This window comes from Protomyctophum bolini, assembly GCF_963924005.1.
Source record: "Protomyctophum bolini genome assembly, chromosome: 24".
NCBI lineage: Eukaryota > Metazoa > Chordata > Actinopteri > Myctophiformes > Myctophidae > Protomyctophum > Protomyctophum bolini.
The window spans coordinates 18,886,555-18,904,934 of NC_137885.1; the positions used below are offsets into that span (position 1 = coordinate 18,886,555).

Genomic DNA, 18,380 nt, shown 5'->3' on the forward strand with positions numbered 1-18,380 from the left:
CCTAAATGTAGCGTCCCACGTTTAATGTCATTACCTCCAGCTGTGTTTATACCGCTCAAAATATCTGCTGTGAAAAGGTCCATTCAATTCCACCAGTCAACTATCTGAAGTCCAGTGGTGGAAAAAGTACTCAATTGTTGTACTTAACTAAAGGTATCAATACTTAGATTTGTAGAACTACTTTGGTACAAGTCAGAAATTAAAATTGTACAAATAATTGGCATCAAATTGTACTTAAAAAGTACTCACTATGCAGGATGTCTCATTTCAAGTTTTCATTTCAAGACGGACGGACACACACACACACGGACGGAGTGCAAAACATACTCTCTCCCCATGCCTTCGGCCTGGTGGAGACAATTATGTAATTTGCATACACCGTACATGGGCTCAGCGATGGAATAGTAGTAACAGCCTGAGAGGGGCAGAGGTCACTAGGACACAGACAAGCTCTCCAGCATCACATGGCCACAGGAGCTGAATATGTCTTTTAGATTTAGATTTAGTCAGTCTTTTGAGCAAAATTGAATTTAGTTTAAGTCATATTTTAGTCATCTGAAATGTTTTAATGTTAGTCTATATAGTTTTAGATTTAGTGTTACTAAATCCACAGTCGATTTTGTCAACTCATATGTATTTTGGCGTATTATGGTTGATAATAATTTGGTTGCATGCACTTGGTTGCATGCTGAAAATAGCCGATCAGATCGGCTAATTTCAGAGTGGCACGTCTTTTAGTAACTTCTACTGAATCTCTTCTCCACTCGTCCCTCCCTAACATTTGAATTAGTTTCTATTTGTTGACAAAATTGTCAATATATTTAGTCATAGTTTTTTAGTCATCATAGCTTAGTTTTTATTTCGTTTTTATTTAGTTCGTTTACGTCAGTGACAAAAGGTAGTGGACGGACGAACATTTTTCGTCATAGTTTCAGTCAATATGAGTGAATACATAGAATATTCCGTCACACCGTGTGACACGCACCAGATTTATGGTTGTCAGTCCATCGCGCCTCTAGTATTTAGATTTATGGTCGTCAGTCCATCGCGCCTCTAGTATGTTGGAAATGCAGAAAGAAGAATAAATAGGCAGGATACAACACTTTTTGTTTTGTTTTTCTTCTTTCAAATTATTTGATCTGACCAAAATAAAGGCATAAACGTCTTTAAATAAATACTTTTTGAAAAGTCTATGAGGAAAATGAACGGGGAATTATTTTCCGGGTCTCTCGTCGTCATGAAAGGGGGCGGGACTGCGACGCTCTATTGCATAGCATTCCAATCCCTTAACAAGGTGAAGGGCCTTATTGGACAGCCCCAATGCAGGCTGGTGAGGGTGGGCCGCCCCCCCAGCCACTCAATTGCATCTCTGTATGTATTTATAATTTTATCTTACAGACTGCACGGGTGGGCGACCATGGGCCCCAAATGCCTCTGGGCCCCAACGCAATTGCGCTGCCTACCTCATGGTAGTTACCGTATTGTACTTTTACTCCACTACATTTATTTAGTTAGTTAGTTACTTTGTAGATTTTGATTATTATTACAAAACATACATTACCTATAAGCCCTATATACATTTCGGCCATTTGAAAATAGCAGATTTACAAAGTCACAATGTGTCGCATCGCGGCACATTGAGAGCTTGTAGATCTGCCGTTTTCAAAATTATTTGTATACATTTGAAAACTGAAAATGGGACATTCTGTACAGTCTTTGTTTTGGTACTTTAAGTCCATTTTGAGACCAATACTTTTGTACATCAAGTACATTTTTAATTCCAGACTTTTACTTGTAACAGAGTAGTTAGACATGGCTGTATTGATACTTTTACTTAAGTAAAACAATTTAATACTTTCTTACACCACTGTTAGTATAGTTAAGGGTTGAAATTATGTAATATATCAGTTCATTGAATGTAGATGTATTTGGGTGCTATTTGTCCAGGACAATATGGCAACCTAGCCCCAGAATGAATGAACATGGCTCGGAACAGGCTGACCGCCACCTGACTTCAGAATGTCCGCATACAGTAGCACGCAGTTGTGTGATTAATGACACTGTGCTAGTAACTCAGTAACCACATGAGACGAGAGGACAAATGGGCCAGCCTGCTGATGTGTTCGCTGCTCCCCTTGTAAAGATAATATGCTGCTGAGCTGGGCTGTACACATGCAGGACTGTCACAATTATTACAAAATCGTCTGATCGCAATTATTCTTGCATAAATCGTCATCGTCAAAATAAAATACAAGCGGAAATAGCATGATCACCTATTTCCGCCATTTTTGCGTTCTCTTTTTGTATACAATTATTAAATATGTCAGTAATTTCTTAGTATATTTAAGTTATTTGTCATATCTGCCCTGTGCTTTTTTTTATTACGAGGGAGGCCTTAAAGGCAATCTAAAATTACATTTGTATTAATATGTTGTCCAATGTTCAACACCAAAAAAACAATTAAATCGTTAATCACAATTATTTGTGACAATTAATCGTCAACTTAAATTTATAATTGTGACATCCCTAGTAGTAAAGTTTCCAAGAGGAATATGCAATGTGGTTGGTTAGTTATGACAGCTAGAAGACAGCTAGGGATGTCCCGATCACATACTTTTGCTCCTGATTCGATTCCGATCATTTGATTTTGAGTATATGCCGATACCATTATTTTTATAGAACACCTATGCCATATCACAATAGCACAATATCCAAAATCACAGAAAATACGAAGTCTAATATCATGATATATGCATATCCTGCTACCCTAATAGACAGGGGTACATGAGCACCTGGCCGTTCATTCGTGCTCTATCTCCGACCAAGCCACACTTCCACCACACATCTCTCTATGCAAAATAAAACCTGCACACTCCCACAAAAGACATAGACTACATTGCATTCGCCAAAAATGTCTTCTTTACTGTTTAAATATTACTTTTCTGAAACACGCTATTCTTGCTCAACCTCAACAGCCTACGTCAGAATCGTCATGTTGGCGTCTACTACGCCAACTACGTTCACTTCATGGGGCCAGTCCTTCACAGTGACACACGCGTTAGATCAACCACGCGACCGGGATGGTTTCTACCCCTCAATGTCGTGCCTACTCTACACTGCCATCCCAAGTCCCCTCCCCCTTTCACTGCTCCTGTGTGTGACCTGTGAACTACTCTCTGACTGCACTGTGGCTTGATTTATATGTGCGAGGTGGAAATGTAATGCACATAAATTAATTATAGGTCCAGCAAGCAAATCATGATTGTCTGTTTGTGCTCAATAGGTCACCAGCACATTCCGATTTTAGGTGTTGTGTTTTGTATGACAGTTTGGCCAGTAGTTTCATATCTATCCTTTTTCCTTTGACGAACACAGAACATGCTAACGGTGTTAGCGCGTTAGCATCCATCTTGCTTTTGATTTATATGTGCGAGGTGGAAATGTAATGCACATACATTAATTATAGGTCCAGCAAGCAAATCATGATTGTCTGTTTGTGCTCAATAGGTCACCATCACATTCCGATTTTAGGTGCTGTGTTTTGTATGACATTTTGGCCAGTAGTTTCATATCTATCCTTTCTCCTTTGACCAACACAGACCATGCTAACGGTGTTAGCGCGTTAGCATCACACAGCTTACAGCGTCAGTGTTGCATGAATACTTTCAACCATGACAATGCCGACTACTTTTGCTCCACACACTTCCCAAGGATTATGGAGATGTCTTTATTTATTTTTTTAAGGTTGAGAAATGAAATAATTATGGTCGTTTCTAATCTCAGCATTTCACAAGAGAAAGACGTGGATGCCTTTCGCTGCTGTTGCCATGTCTCATAGAAACAAGTAAATGGGTCTATAAAAATAATCCCAAAACAAGCGCATATAACAGGGGTCTGTAACCTATTTTAAATGAAGTGCCATGTTTTTATTTTCTAGATAGTGAGTCAGCCACAAGCTCACATCACAACAATAATCCATGTAATAATCACAATAACAATACTAATAATAATAATAATAACTAGAATTTCGGCCCCCTTCGGAGGCCTCATCCCAGTGTCGTTGCAGCGCAATATGGGAAGAAAGAAATTGAAAGAGTTGACAGACTCCAATTCATGTTTCAGCTGTGTTTTGAGCACAAACAGACAATCATGATTTGCTTGCTGGACCTATAATTAATTTATGTGGTTGATCTAACGCGTGTGTCACTGTGAAGGACTGGCCCCATTAAGTGAACGTAGTTGGCGTAGTAGACGCCAACATGACGATTCTGACGTAGGCTGTTGAGGTTGAGCAAGAATAGCGTGTATTTAAACAGTAAAGAAGACATTTTTGGCGAATGCAATGTAGTCTATGTCTTTTGTGGGAGTGTGCAGGTTTTATTTTGCATAGAGAGATGTGTGGTGGAAGTGTGGCTTGGTCGGAGATAGAGCACGAATGAACGGCCAGGTGCTCATGTACCCCTGTCTATTAGGGTAGCAGGATAATAATAACAATAAACTTCTTTGTAAACTCACTCATTTACAAACAAGCTCACATCAGAACAATAATGCATGTAATAATAATAACAATAATAATAATAATAATCATTATAAGAAAAACAACAATAACAACACTAACAACAGTACAGTACAGTACAGTACAGACGTACAGTAAAGTACAGTACAGAGGACAACATTACAGTACAGTGCAATACTAAGGAGTGCAGTACAGTATTATAATAATTTATAACCCATCCGTTACTACATGTGCAGGGCACACTACTGAGTTTAGACTTTTTATGCAGGGCCTGGGAAATAAGGCAGAATCTTTTGTTTGTGTAAAAAAAAAAGGGAATATCAACAAAACATATCTGTTTATTGTACACAATGCAATATTGAATGCAATGATATGGTGTGTCCTGTAAGCCCATGTGGGCTGGGCGCCTTTGGTGCATGACACAAAATAAAGAAATCTATCTATCTATCTATTCAGGCCCATTCAATTAATCTATCACTACATTAGTTGCCTGTAAACTTTTCATAAAGTGTAATAAACTACACTTTATGAAATCATTGTTGCAGCCTACACACATATATTCAGGCCCATTCAGAACACATTTCCCAAATCTCAGTGATTTATCCACACATCGCTCTGTGTGTGTGTGGGCTTGTGTGTGTGTCGCGTCGCCCTCCAGCTGCAATTGCGAGTGTGCGCTGTGTGCAGGGCACACTACTGAGTTTAAAAACACAGCTGAAACATGAATTGGAGTCTGTCAACTCTTTCAATTTCTTTCTTCCCATATTGCGCTGCAACGACACTGGGATGAGGCCCCCGAAGGGGGCCGAAATTCTAGTAATATTGATACAAGGATGTCCAGAACGAGTTTTTTGCTCCTGATCCGATTTGAAAATGACGTGATCGGTCCCGATTTCAGTCCTCAGGCTGTGAGCATTTCATGCGTGCGCAGGAAGTCGACAGTTGACGGAGGACAATTTCACTATAAATTAAAATCGCCACGATACAATTATACGTTACAATAAACGATAATAATGATCACTTTTTCTATTTTCAGGCTCTGGAAACCAACACACTTGATTTAGCATCGGAATGAATTTGAACATTCCAACCAAGATGATTAAGGCCTTGATTTGCATGTTTTTGGCATCATAATTATTTTGAAAGCTTTTTCACATAAAATAATACTTTCTGTCAGTCAGTCAAGTACATGTTCATCTATTCTATACAGCAGTATCAGCTTTGATTGACTAGCAAAATGTTGCCTTTTCCTGAATGGGATATATGGGGATCACAAACCCAGGCATTCAGGGTTATGCTTTTTTATGATTTTTTTCATAGAAGTACATATTTGTATGTCTTTAAATGTTCTGATGAATTGAAAATAAATGTAAACAAGTCTTAGTGCTTTTTCTGGTTTTATCCTCTTAGCAGTTTTTGTATTGACCTGTACTTTCCTTGAACTGTACCCACTCTACAAACTGTTGATACCATTTTCAATCAATAAATCAATGCTCAAGATTTAAAGTGACAGTTGTCTACTCGCACTAAACAGGGTCCTCAGATATGGTATGGTTTTTACAATACCATATCTCTTGTTTGGGATTCCAGTGTGATATGTTGCCATGGGACCCAGGATTCCAACTATTCTGGTTTGACTCACACAGGGCATTGTAGTTCAATTGCTGCTCGCAGTTGAAAGTCAACATGCTAACGCAGGTTGAAATGAACAAGGACATTACAACATGCCACCTCAATTAGAACCCATTAAGACCTGGAAGCATCTGTGTCAGCTTTTAACCACTTTAAGCATTATTTTAAACGTTAGCTGGTGAAAAATAGCAGATCTACAAGCTCATAGCGCAACACTATGAGCTGGTAGATCTTCTATTTATGAAAAATTGTGAAAATGTGGTGCAAATATTTGATTATTTTCTAATTATTATATTCTTTCACAGCGAACGTTTTTAACTCAACTCTTTGATTCTGTGGGTCCCTGGGACAACATATTTTAAGGGGTTTGCAGCCAAATACATATCATTTTGGTGGTCCTTGACATGAGAAAGTTTGAGAACCACTGACATAGAAACTTGTCTCAGGTCAGAAGTTTGTGTTGTGATCTTGCAGTTCTCCCACGTTTTACCCAGAATAGCAGAATGATACAAAATCAGTTAGAGTTGTAGTATACTGATTTTAGTATACTACAATAGTACAACAGGAGCAGTCTCTAGTATTATAGTGTATATGTTGCGTAATCATAGCCTACTGAGGGCTGGGCTGGCAATCCAAAAGCATGAGAATCGGATGCACATATATTTGATCAGCTCCTATAGATATCCTGAAATTTGAATTGACAATGGGATTCAATATAGGCCTAAATTGCAGCCATTCACAACTCATTAAAATGCTAAATTTCTGCATAATGTAGTGGCTGTGTGGCAGCTCGACCCAAATCTAACTGGGTCGAAAGGAGGATAGCCTATATAACAGACACAACAGTTGGTATAGCCGAATTAATGTGTACAACTGTAACCCAAGGGACCCTGGTCCCTTATTGAGTGTTATTTGCACCCTGAGTGACAGGCTCGCGCGCGCGCGAACACACACACACACACACACACACACGCACCCGTTTGTTGTCGTGTTGTCCGCTGCTCCTCGCGTCCCCGAACAGAGAGGCTCGGCTACGGCTCAGGCTGTCCTGCTGCTGCGGCGACATGTTTTCCATCCAGGCTAAAAAAATTAAATAAATAAATAACACGCACTGAAGCTCAAAGTCGCACAACGGGCTCCCGACGGTGATGCAATAATAGCAAACGTCTGTTCTTTAGCGCCATCCCATCCGATACATACAGGCAAAGAACCCAAAGAAAACGTGTTTAGCTGGCATTGAATCGTGCGTAAAAATGATAAATTAACTTCAAGCTGGCGCAGAAACTCAGAGACTATTTAAACAGATCTGTCAATCTGTCACAGCTGCTCTTCATCATTAATTATCCACTGGGAATGAGAAGTAAGGCTCTGAAGTAAGTACCTCACCTACAGAGGAGTCCTGTCTGTGTGAGAATAACCTAGACTTTAAAGTGTGCCAATTCAGTATTATGCGTCTTTACGCACAGCCTGGAGGCAGATGGGGGCGGGGCCTACCGGTCACTTGGGGCCAGTCAGTGGTTCCAATCTAGAGCAGAGGATGTAGGTGTGTAAAATAAAAATCACACCCGTGTGAAGTGAGGGGCGCTCTTATCATCGTACATCATGACGTAAAACAAAATATACATAAATATCAATAATATTGTCAATGGGAATTTATGTTTGTGTAGGACTGAAATAGCCAATTTGCTAGTCCACATGACATAATTCTCCATTCATTGTCAATGGCACTACACTATAGAGAGTATGCGCGTGACATCATCATCAAACCCTGAAGTTATGCAGGAATGCCTACTGAGTGGCAAAAAACTACTTTATGGCCTTGACAGGACAGCCCATGCATCCAAACAGAAAAGTCCTATCTGATTGCATTAAACAACATTAAACAATGTTAAACTCACTTTGCCTGTTGCTTTGCCACTTACTTTAAGCATGCGCATACCCTCTAGCTGCGCAACACAAAAAAGGAAAACGATTTAAAGTGATATGCTAGGTCTCCAACTGTTTTTTCATTATAGTGGTATTATTCAGTGGTGGAAAATGTACTCAAATGTTTTACCTAAGTAAAAGTATCAATTCTGCAATGTAAGTTTTCAAATAAATTGTAGGGGAGTAAAAGTACAATATTTGGATCTGAGATGTAATAGAGTAAGAAATAAAAGTACTGAAAATTGGAAGTACTCAAGCAAACTTAAATTGTACAGTAGGCCTACGTAACACATTTCCATTGAATTTTCACTTCATGTCCAGATTTGTCCCGTTATCTAACCGTATCATAAACCCTGCAGTATCACACAAATTGGACAAGACAGAGAGAGAGGTACACACACTCATTGGACAAGACAGAGAGAGAGAGGTACACACACTCATTACCCAATAAAACAGAAAATAGAGGTGGCATTTTCTGCTCTGCAGGTAGACGACTTTATATGCCTTTGAAAAAGCAACAGGCAAGTAAAATGATTTATTTCTTTGTTTGGATCTTCCTGGGGTCTAAATATAACTATACTGTATATAACTAGAATAATTATCACATAACGTAACAATTTGAATTACCATGCATAGCCGGGGCTCCACAGGCCCAAAAGCTCAAGGAATAGGGTTTAACCTGTGTTTTTTTCTATTCATTTGGTCATTAAAGGCCACAGAATGAGAGGCCTGCTCTGCCGGAAACATCGCGAAAAAAAGTATTAGTTTTGCACGAAAACTTGGCCATAAATTCAGCCTTAGCCACCAAAATGTGCTGACCTCATCACATTTGTGAAGACGGCTATGGCCGTTTTTAGGCCAAGGAGTGTTACAAATGCTTGGAATGGATTCAGAATCATGAAAACCCCCTAGTTTGACATGTCACAATTATCACATGCTACTTAAAGCATGATGAAATTTGGGAAATATGGTTGTATGGTGTGGTATACAAGAATTGCCATAACTTCTTTTCGCGATGTTTCCGGAAGAGCAGGCCTCTGATTCTGTGGACCTTAATGACCAAATTAATAGAAAAAACACAAATAAAAAGTACAGCATGACATCACAGGTCCTGTCCAATTTTGGGTGACTGGCTCCCCGGCTAGTAGCACGGCTAGTAGCATGTCTTCTTAATGTAGGCCATTATGTAAATAAATAACATTACATTACAATTTGTTTGTAATAACATTGAGAAGGATGAGGCTGCACAACTCTAAGCCACGAATCTTTGCAGAATAAATTAAAAAAGGTGCAGGAAACACAATAATAGTCTTCCTCAGGGAACCCTGAGGAAGACACTTTTCTTGGTTTCAAGGTGAGCTAAGATTCAAAACGGGGATTCTCTGATAATGACATCAAAGAAGAGGACCCGCACACGACGAAGGTCTAACGACCCAAACGTCCAATAAAGAGCAACATTTATTTTTATTTCATGCAAGTTCCTGACAGTGATTGTGCAGGTCCTTTCCTTTGAAGTCATTATCAGAGATCCGCTTTTGAATATAGCCTAGATCAGGGGTAGGCAACCTTAGGCACGGGTGCCAACATTGGCACAGGGGAGACTTATTTTCTTTTCATTCCAAAAACGTTTAGCCAGTTAATTTAAATCCACTCACATCTACAAATTACATCCTGCACATAATTGTATATTCATTCAAACTCCTAACTCATGACTAGGTGGGTTATTTCTCTGAGTTCAATTACATCCTGATGTGAAAGAAAATATTTCTAAGGTTATGTGTATCCTATGGACAATCAAAATCAGCATGGAATATTTAGTTTTCATGTGGTGTCATAATTATATATGTGGCACACTGACTATCAGTGTTCAAAACACATCAAGACAATGTGCGTATGCCAGAAAAAGTCTCTGAAATAGAAACAAAGACACAGAAATAAATATGCATATCGTCCCCAAATCGATTATACCTCTGGGAGTGGGGACAGAAGTGGGCCACAAACTGGGCTAAAGTATTAGAACCAGGGCAAAAAGTGACAGAGAGAAATTGTGTGTGCTGTGTGCACACGTTCGCTCCCCAAATTGGCCACAATCAGCCCTGTTAAAAGTGGATCAGTGTAATGATTAGGCTTAGCTAGTGTTGATAATGAGCTGCCTTGGGCATGGCAAAGAAAAGCAGCCATCTCTCCCCCACATATTTTCAATCTATGATAATTAAATAATGGGCCATTTGGGGGAAAAGTGGGTGTTAGGTTTAGTGGGAACCCCTTTAAACATTAAGTTATAATTTAGCTATTGAAAAACAGCAGATCTACAAGCTCATGGCACGCCACGAGCTTGTAGGTCTGCTATTTTTGAAAAATCGTGAAAATATTTATTTATTTTGAGGTCAGGCCTAAATGGGTTAAACATGATGTCTCCGTCTGCAGCTCATATAGGATACCACCACTCATCTGATCTCCAAGTTTGCATGGACAAATGTATACACTAATATTAACAGCAAAGCATCATATTTGAATACTTACTTGAATATGTAGTGCACATGTACTTTCACGTCACTTTCGGGACACATTTAAGACGAGCACTGCTTGTGCTGCCTATATTATACTAGAAGCTTAAGTGCCGCTAACGCTACGTGTCCGTGTTGTTGTCGTTTCTCCATGAATACGAGTAAGACGCGCAAACGCGGGAAGCGAACGCAGATCGTAAATTGCAATAACAACTCACCAGGACTCAGCCATAACCATATAAGGAGTCCCCAAAGCAGCTATACGTCCAAATATGGAGTGTGTTGCATCAATGACAAACAAATCACTCAGCTCCATATATGGGCACAAAGGGGGGACACACACACGGACATACAGACATGATCTGCTAGGTCTCATAGTAAGTGCTCACTGCGTTCGCAATCATGTGTCCGAGTGACACACAAAGCGTAGATTTTGAACAAAGGCAAACAGCGGTGTGTGAACAAACACAATGTGAATCGATCTATAAAAAATCACACCCGTGTGAACTGAGTGGTGCAACTCCCCTCTCTCTCTCTCTCTCATTAGCAGGCAACAGTACAGCACTATCTCTCTCTCTGTTTGGCACTGGTACTAATGGTCATACTCGTGCTCATACATAGGTGATCGTCACATACATAGGTGAACGTCGTCGTCACATACATAGGTGAACAACACGGACATTGCTGTTCCTTGGAGTGGTTGCACCACTCAAAAGTCCACCACAGGCATAATAATCACACACAGACTTGTATTTTTAACCATCTTTATTGAAATCAGGTTACAAAACCACCCCAGCGCTGAAAACTTACCTGGTACCTGTAGGTAGGTTCCATCATCATCTTGGAAATAAGAGCGCCATAACAGAGATGAGTTGAGGTGAAATGAATGATGTTGTAATTGTAATACAACTGTGCTATGGGCAAAGCAGTGGGCGTGGTTTCCTGGTTCCACTGAAAAATCGTCCATTCATTTTTCCCATCGAGATTTACAAAAATGCATCAATTATTTTAAGCCTAGAATCAAGCCATCCAGTATCATGGCCATAAAACCTTTGATTCTGTGTAGTGGGGGCCCTTAGGGATTTTTTCGTTCACTTTTGTCTAAAAGCGCCAAATTTGGCACAGGTGTAGCTCAGGGCATACTTAAATGATTTGGCTAGGGCGCCCGTGCCGGTGACCTTTGGGGTCGCCACAGCGGCCGATCCAATATGGCCGCCACTTGTAATAGCTTTTGTCTCTAACATTTGAAACAGATGAGCTACAAATGTAAACTTGGTGTCTATTTCATGTGTTTTGACAAATAGAAATGTGTTGGAATGCTTTTTTTTTTTTTTTGGGTGTGTCTAGACCCCGATTTTGCATAATTCCAAGTGGCGTTTTTCTATTCTGAAGACATTGGACGTAACTTGGCCATTGTTATGAGTAAAACCTGGTGCAATAGGTCTAATTCAACTAATTCTGACATGCATGATTCCTTTCTGATGTGAAATGTCAGGGGTGGGTGGGGGGGGGGCTGTGGTTGTGACATTTTTAAGACATTGGTTTCGCTTAAAGGGCTCTTTGGCTACTTGCGGGGGAGGCCACGTGGAGGCTGTCTTCTTCTCTCCCTTTGTTTTTTTTTGTTTTTTTGGGGGGGGTTGGGGTTGTTGTTGTTTTTGTTCCCCAATAACTAGACAAAAGCTGCACCAAGTGTACGCATCCAGGTTAGTGTGCTGGACCCTCATTGTTGGTGCATGCACCCTCACATCCACACAATGAGGTGCAACAGACCCCAGATTTAAAGCACTTGCAGCGCCCGCTACAAGACTTCTTGCACCCGCAGCGGAGAAGGATGGCACAGGCTGTACTGGCATCTGACAGATGGGTCCAGTATGGTTCCCAAGCCTTTGTTGTCGAGCTGTTCCATCCCCATATTCCAAAATTGGGAATATTCAGTTTGACGGAGGTTGCCTGACTCCAATAAAAACTGGCCTGCAGCAGTGCCCTTTATACATGCTGAGTCAGTGCAGCTTGGGTGGGAGGAAGGTTCTCAAGGGACTTTGTACCATTTGAGAAAAGCCTCTGTCTGGCCTCATCTACACTACTGCAGCCACAGCTCTTACTGTACATGATGACAACCATACACTCCAGACGTTGCATATGAACAGGATCAGAGTTGATCTTCTCAGGCTCCAAGGTGAGGGCAACCAAGGTGTCTGGGAGATCTGGTGTTGCCTCCCAAGCTGCCCATGCACTGTTTTTCCCATGGCCAAGGAAGGCTGATGTAGTATCACATCCTGTCAGCGCATGGAAGAGAGGCAATGCCAGTGACTTCTGAGGACCCATTGCATTGCGGATTTCATGGACAGGAATGTCTCGGTAGCTTTTTCCACAGCCAAAGCCAATCCAAAGATCTGTGATCTTTAATGCATCAAAAAAGTGGATTGCAAGAACCATTCTCGTGTCTGCTTCAGGATGGTTACAAGGCTTAAGTGTAGACAAATTGAATCCAGGCCTGTTGCAGAGAACATCATCATTAATCGTACACAGCAGTAGTTTACCCTGCATGTCATCCTTCGTGAGCTCGACACTTACAAGTCCAAACAGTTCTTTCTTATTGTCTTCATTTTTCAGGAACTCACTGTTCCAATTACGCTTTGGAATAGGAGTTCTGCCTTCCCCTATTTTAGTTATTTTCCCCATTCCTCTGCGTTGGTGAGTTTGTGCTTTTAGGTTCTCCTCTGGATATGTGTCAAACACAATATCCAAGCGCTCAACAGAGTCATGGCTCATGTATGACCTAACAAACCTGCAATATTGGTGTTTATGTATTCATTGATTGTATTTGCAGCGAGGGGCCGGACCATTTGGGCCATTACTGCTCCATCAAGCACAACTACAGTGGCCTTCTTAGCTGCTGCTATGCGGACTTTTTGGACATTCAAGCATTCAAGTATGTCCGCCTTTGTGCCGCAGCGTAAAAGCCCTTAATGCTGGGTGGCTCTCTCTGGTTTTCATACTTGAAGAAGTCTGCCATGTCTGCATCAGGCCTCGATTGAAGGGAAAGGAATAGTTGGGTGATGAGATTCATGTTTTGCTTCTGAATGCTGTTATTGCGTTTGGCTTTTCGGTCTGGTCGATTTGCAAAAGTCAAGATTTTTGTCCATGGAATTATATCCAAAATGGGCTTTGTGGCCTTCTCAAGTCGCTCCTCTACATAAGCTAAATGTAGGGCTATAGCAACTTTGTGAACAGTTGTGAGTGATTCAGATACTTCTGTTTCCACAATTTCCTGCGTGTCAAGTGCTGTGAGGTCATAATCTACTGAAGGATTCCTGTGACTTTCCATAATGGCTGTGAAGGATTTGACATCTTTCATGAACTTGACCTGCAAGCTATGTGCCTCTTCATGATGAGAAGTTGAGGATGGTGAGCTGATGTTACTTTACACAGCTTCAAACTCTTGCACCAACCTGGCACTGTCTGGCCCTGCAAGCATGAATAGTGTGAGAGCTTCAGGCTTTTCATAGAGTCCAGCTGCTCCACCATAGGACTGCAGAATTTTGTTTGACTGCTCATGTGATTGATCCTTTGCAATCAAGCTGAACTTGTGTTCTAAACGTGCAGCGGGCATAGTTTGTGTGATCCATCACATGAAACCAAGCACACAGTTCATCACAAACTTGAACATACAAATTGAAGTTTCCTTCACGAAGTGACCGAATTAATCGACACAGTAGTAGCTCTAGCTCCATGATGGTGGACCAGTACTTGAACTGTGGAATCTCTGCTTGAGCTCGTTGGTCCCACATCTCAAATGACTCAGGTGGACCAAGAACATCTGCACAATAGGCAGAGTATGCATTTTGTTTGAGAATCTGAAGGGACATGAGAGTGACTTGATGGGCATAGCGTGTCCGTTTTATATGGTGCTCATTGAGGGCAGACTGAGCTCGTCCTGAAGTTAACACCTGGGCCTGGGAGAGGACGGTGGTCCAACCTGAATTATGGAGAAGTTTTCCTACCATAAGATGAGCTTTGTCTTCAATATGCAATGCTCCCATCATCAAAACCAATTTATCCTCACCAAGTGTCATGGGGTATTGCCATTGGAGCTGCTTGGCTATAGCATATAATGGTTGATCAGCACCAAGGACAGCAATCTGGCCAGGGTTCAGAAATGATGTGCCTTTCTGTGCAAGCTCCATTGCATGCTTCATCATGGATGCAGATGCTGCTTTATCTGGAGGTTTCTGATGCTCAAAAAACCTAAAATAGTTTGCCAAAAGTATCAAAAGTTAAGGTACACCTAATTTTTACATGGCCGCCATCTTGGAAATATGCTAATTAGGGGTCCAGACACACCCAATCATAAAGATGATTTTTCCATCATATTTCTAATTGTCAAAAAACATGAAATAGACACCAAGTTTGGATTTGTAGCTCATCTGGTTCAAATGTAGAGGCAAAAGCGTGTTCAGGTGGCGGCCATATTGGATCAGCCGCTGTGGCGACCCCAAAGGTCACCGGCGCGGGCGCCCTAGCCAAATCATTTAAGTATGCCCTGAGCTACACCTGTGCCAAATTTGGCGCTTTTAGACAAAAGTGAACGAACATACCCTAAAATCTCCCTAAGGGCCCCAACTAGTGGGGAAAGAATATCTCACAGAATAAATACAAAATCACACATGCGTGAACTGAGTGGTGCAATTCCCCCCCCTCTCTCTCTCTCTCTCTCATTAGAGACACAGCACTACCCCTCTCTGTTTCTGGCGCCCCCTACTGGTATAAATAAGTCACATACTCATGCTCATTTACACAGGTACACAGGTACCTACACAGGTACACGGACATTGCTGGTTATATGAGTGGTTGCACCACTGAAAAATGGTATGGTCATGAATCACCAGGATCCTGGTTGGCTTGATTGTAGGCTAAAAATAATGGATATAAATATGTTTGTAATTCTCTATGGCAAAGTTGAATTGCCGATTTTTGAGTGCAGGCAGAAAACCACTGATACCGAGAGGTCGGGGTTCGATCCCTGGCCGGGTCATACCAAAGAGTCCATACCAAAGAGGACCAGTACAACAAATATGTATAATTAAGCAATAGTGGAAATAGACGATCTACAAGCTTGCATGGCACTCACCATCAAGGGTTGGATTGGGTGTAAGTTCCCGCGACATACTAACTAGCATCATGTCCAGGGGGTGTACTTTTGTACATCAAGCTGCCTCACGCTACAGGAACAGGAGATAGGCTCGGCAAGGAAGGAATCAAACCCCCCTGTCTCGATGGCCGTGTGGTTTCTATCGACATTTAATTTACCGTGGAATGTAGAGATGGTGCATTGAGCTTCTTCATCGTGTCCTCTGTTCTCCTGTCTGTAGGATGTGCAGTAGTAGAGTGACCTACAGTATGAAAGAGAACACAGAGAGAAGGTTTAGGTTTTTGTAATATCAAATATTTCACATTCTCCACTTCAGTTCCTCACCCATACACATCAGATCCCACATTGCAATACCATATGAATACCCAAGGCCTTATAAGATGCAGTCAACAGTGTGGCGATAACAATAACAATGTTATGCCTTTTGGTTGATATGCAATATATGACTTTATTACACATGGCATGATATAAATCCACAACAATGCACGACTAGAGCATGAAAAGGAAGACATAAGAAAAAGAAAAAAAACAAGAAACTAACATCAACAAGACCACATTGGAGTGAATGGTGATTGCAATTAGAATAAAGGGTAAGACTTATTAAAACACTTTTTGCAGTGGTTCCAAAACCTGTTAGCCTGTGACCCAAAAGAGAAATTTGATGTCTCCCTGGGACCCAAACCAAGCTCACGCTTCGCACCACGTTGAGCTTGTAGATCGGCTATTTTCACTACTAAAACATTTGTTTATGGAAATTCATTGATGTTTCTTTGATTTTTCTTCATGAAATAACTAATTGAAAATCATTTAATTTGTTTTTAATTTATGAAACATTACTTTTTTTGGAGAGTCCTTTTTGAAAATGTTTTGAAATACTAGGCCTAATAATTAATTAAAACAATGTAGGAAACAAAAATAATGGGACCCATAAAAATGTGTCCACGACCCACAAACGGATCCCGACCCACTGCCTTACTGTATCTCCCTTGTCATCTCAACTCAAATGAATAAATGATTTTAATCACATTTTTCTGGTCATGCAAACTCCTGAAGCCCGTTTTCTGCTTTGTCGTGCGTGAGTGTGTGACGTGCTGAAAACAGCCAATCAAGTTCACATGACATTGCAGATGTGACGATTTGTGAGCTTGTAGGTCTTCGCATAAAGTAAGTTTCTAAAGTTGGTTGACTCATGTCAAGACTAAGATAAAGGCACGGTTAACATTTCTTGTATATTCAGTGTTTTCAGAGATAAACATTCAGAACTGCCAACTCTCACGCAATGAGCGTGAGACACAATTGGCTCTCTTCACACGCACTCACGCCAGACACATCATATTTATCACGGCATCAAATCATCCCACGTGGAAAAAAAATGCCATCAACTCATGCACCACGGAGAAATCCACTTCTGCCAATGTTTGAGCGACAAAGATGATAAAACATCACGCCTGTGTGAACTGAGCAGTGCAATAACATTGTTATTGTACTGAACTGTTGCTCTCTTGCATGCATGCAATCAATCAATCAGGATATTGAATAGGAAACATAGGCACACATCAGTTAAGGTACACCATATGACCAATAGGACAGTCACCATCTCTTATTCACCTGGTGCAACACTTTTTTTATATTAGTCCTTCAGATTGTATCGAAATATCTGACCATGTCTCTAGACATGGTCTTTATAGTCATGTAATCAAGCCGGATCATGTCATGTCAATGTATGCCAGCCATTTATTGAAAATAAATTGGATTAATCTTTGTAACATTACTAAACAAATTGAAACAATCCTATCCTGGTGGAGACCTGTGCCCTGAGGCGGACTTTTTCTAGTTTCCATTGCAGTCACTAGGTGTCAATGTGAATGAAGTGCTTAAAAATACCACCCTGACTGAGAATCAACCTGAGGACCACCGTTGTGTTGGGAGGGGGGATATGGGCGTAGTGAGGGGAAATTAACCTCCCAGATTAAACTCTCAATTCCGAGCAGACATGATTGATATGGGCACATTTCCCTATAATGGTGACTTGACCCCTTGAGATTCTAACTCTTTTCATCAAGTTCTTGATGTCCGACTTCTCAGTAAATATTGATGAGTCATCATACGCCTAGATAATACTTTCGTATTTAAATGCAGGGTCAGGGACCACATGCAATACCTTCACGGACCACCAGTGGTCCACGGACCTCAGTTGAAAACACATGGGCCCTTATTTATCAACGCGGTGTACACCCAAATTTGGTGTACACCGCGTTGATAAGGGCCATGGTCTACACCAGTGGTATCAAAATGGTTGAAAACCACTGGTCTACAGTTTCAACAGGTAAGTACAACAAGGCATGATTAACACATTGAGACCCGAGGACGATTCTAGAGTCTTCTAAATCATGACAGTTTTCTGAAAAACCTGTGGTGCTCAAACCTGTGCCCCCAACAAAACAAAACAAGAAATGTAATTGGCCGCTGACCCCCATCTGAAAATAAGAATTTATTCTTCTTCCATCTCCTTTTCGTCATGGGTGTATCAGATAAGTATGAAAGACAAATGAATTATGAAAGACAAATGAATTCTATTCATCTATTATGATTTGTACTGGATTGTGATACACTATGTGCTAATTAAATTAAATAAATGTTGTTCCAG

The 18,380-nt window shown here is 40.9% G+C and overlaps 1 protein-coding gene across 2 annotated transcripts in view; it reads right to left on the reverse strand.

Moving 5' to 3' along the window:
* Positions 1-18,380, reverse strand: part of LOC308311649 (rho GTPase-activating protein 20-like) — a 63,197-nt gene that overhangs the window by 24,116 nt on the left and 20,701 nt on the right. The window contains exons 2-3 of one of the 2 annotated variants that reach the window (XM_080758422.1): positions 15,892-15,974; positions 7,125-7,228 (exon numbers count right to left, since the gene is read on the reverse strand). In XM_080758422.1, the coding sequence (XP_080614548.1) occupies positions 7,125-7,223 (99 nt within the window). In that variant the 5' untranslated portion in view covers positions 7,224-7,228; positions 15,892-15,974. The remainder of the gene's footprint in view (positions 1-7,124; positions 7,229-15,891; positions 15,975-18,380) is intronic. The other variant, XM_080758423.1, reaches the window with a different exon arrangement.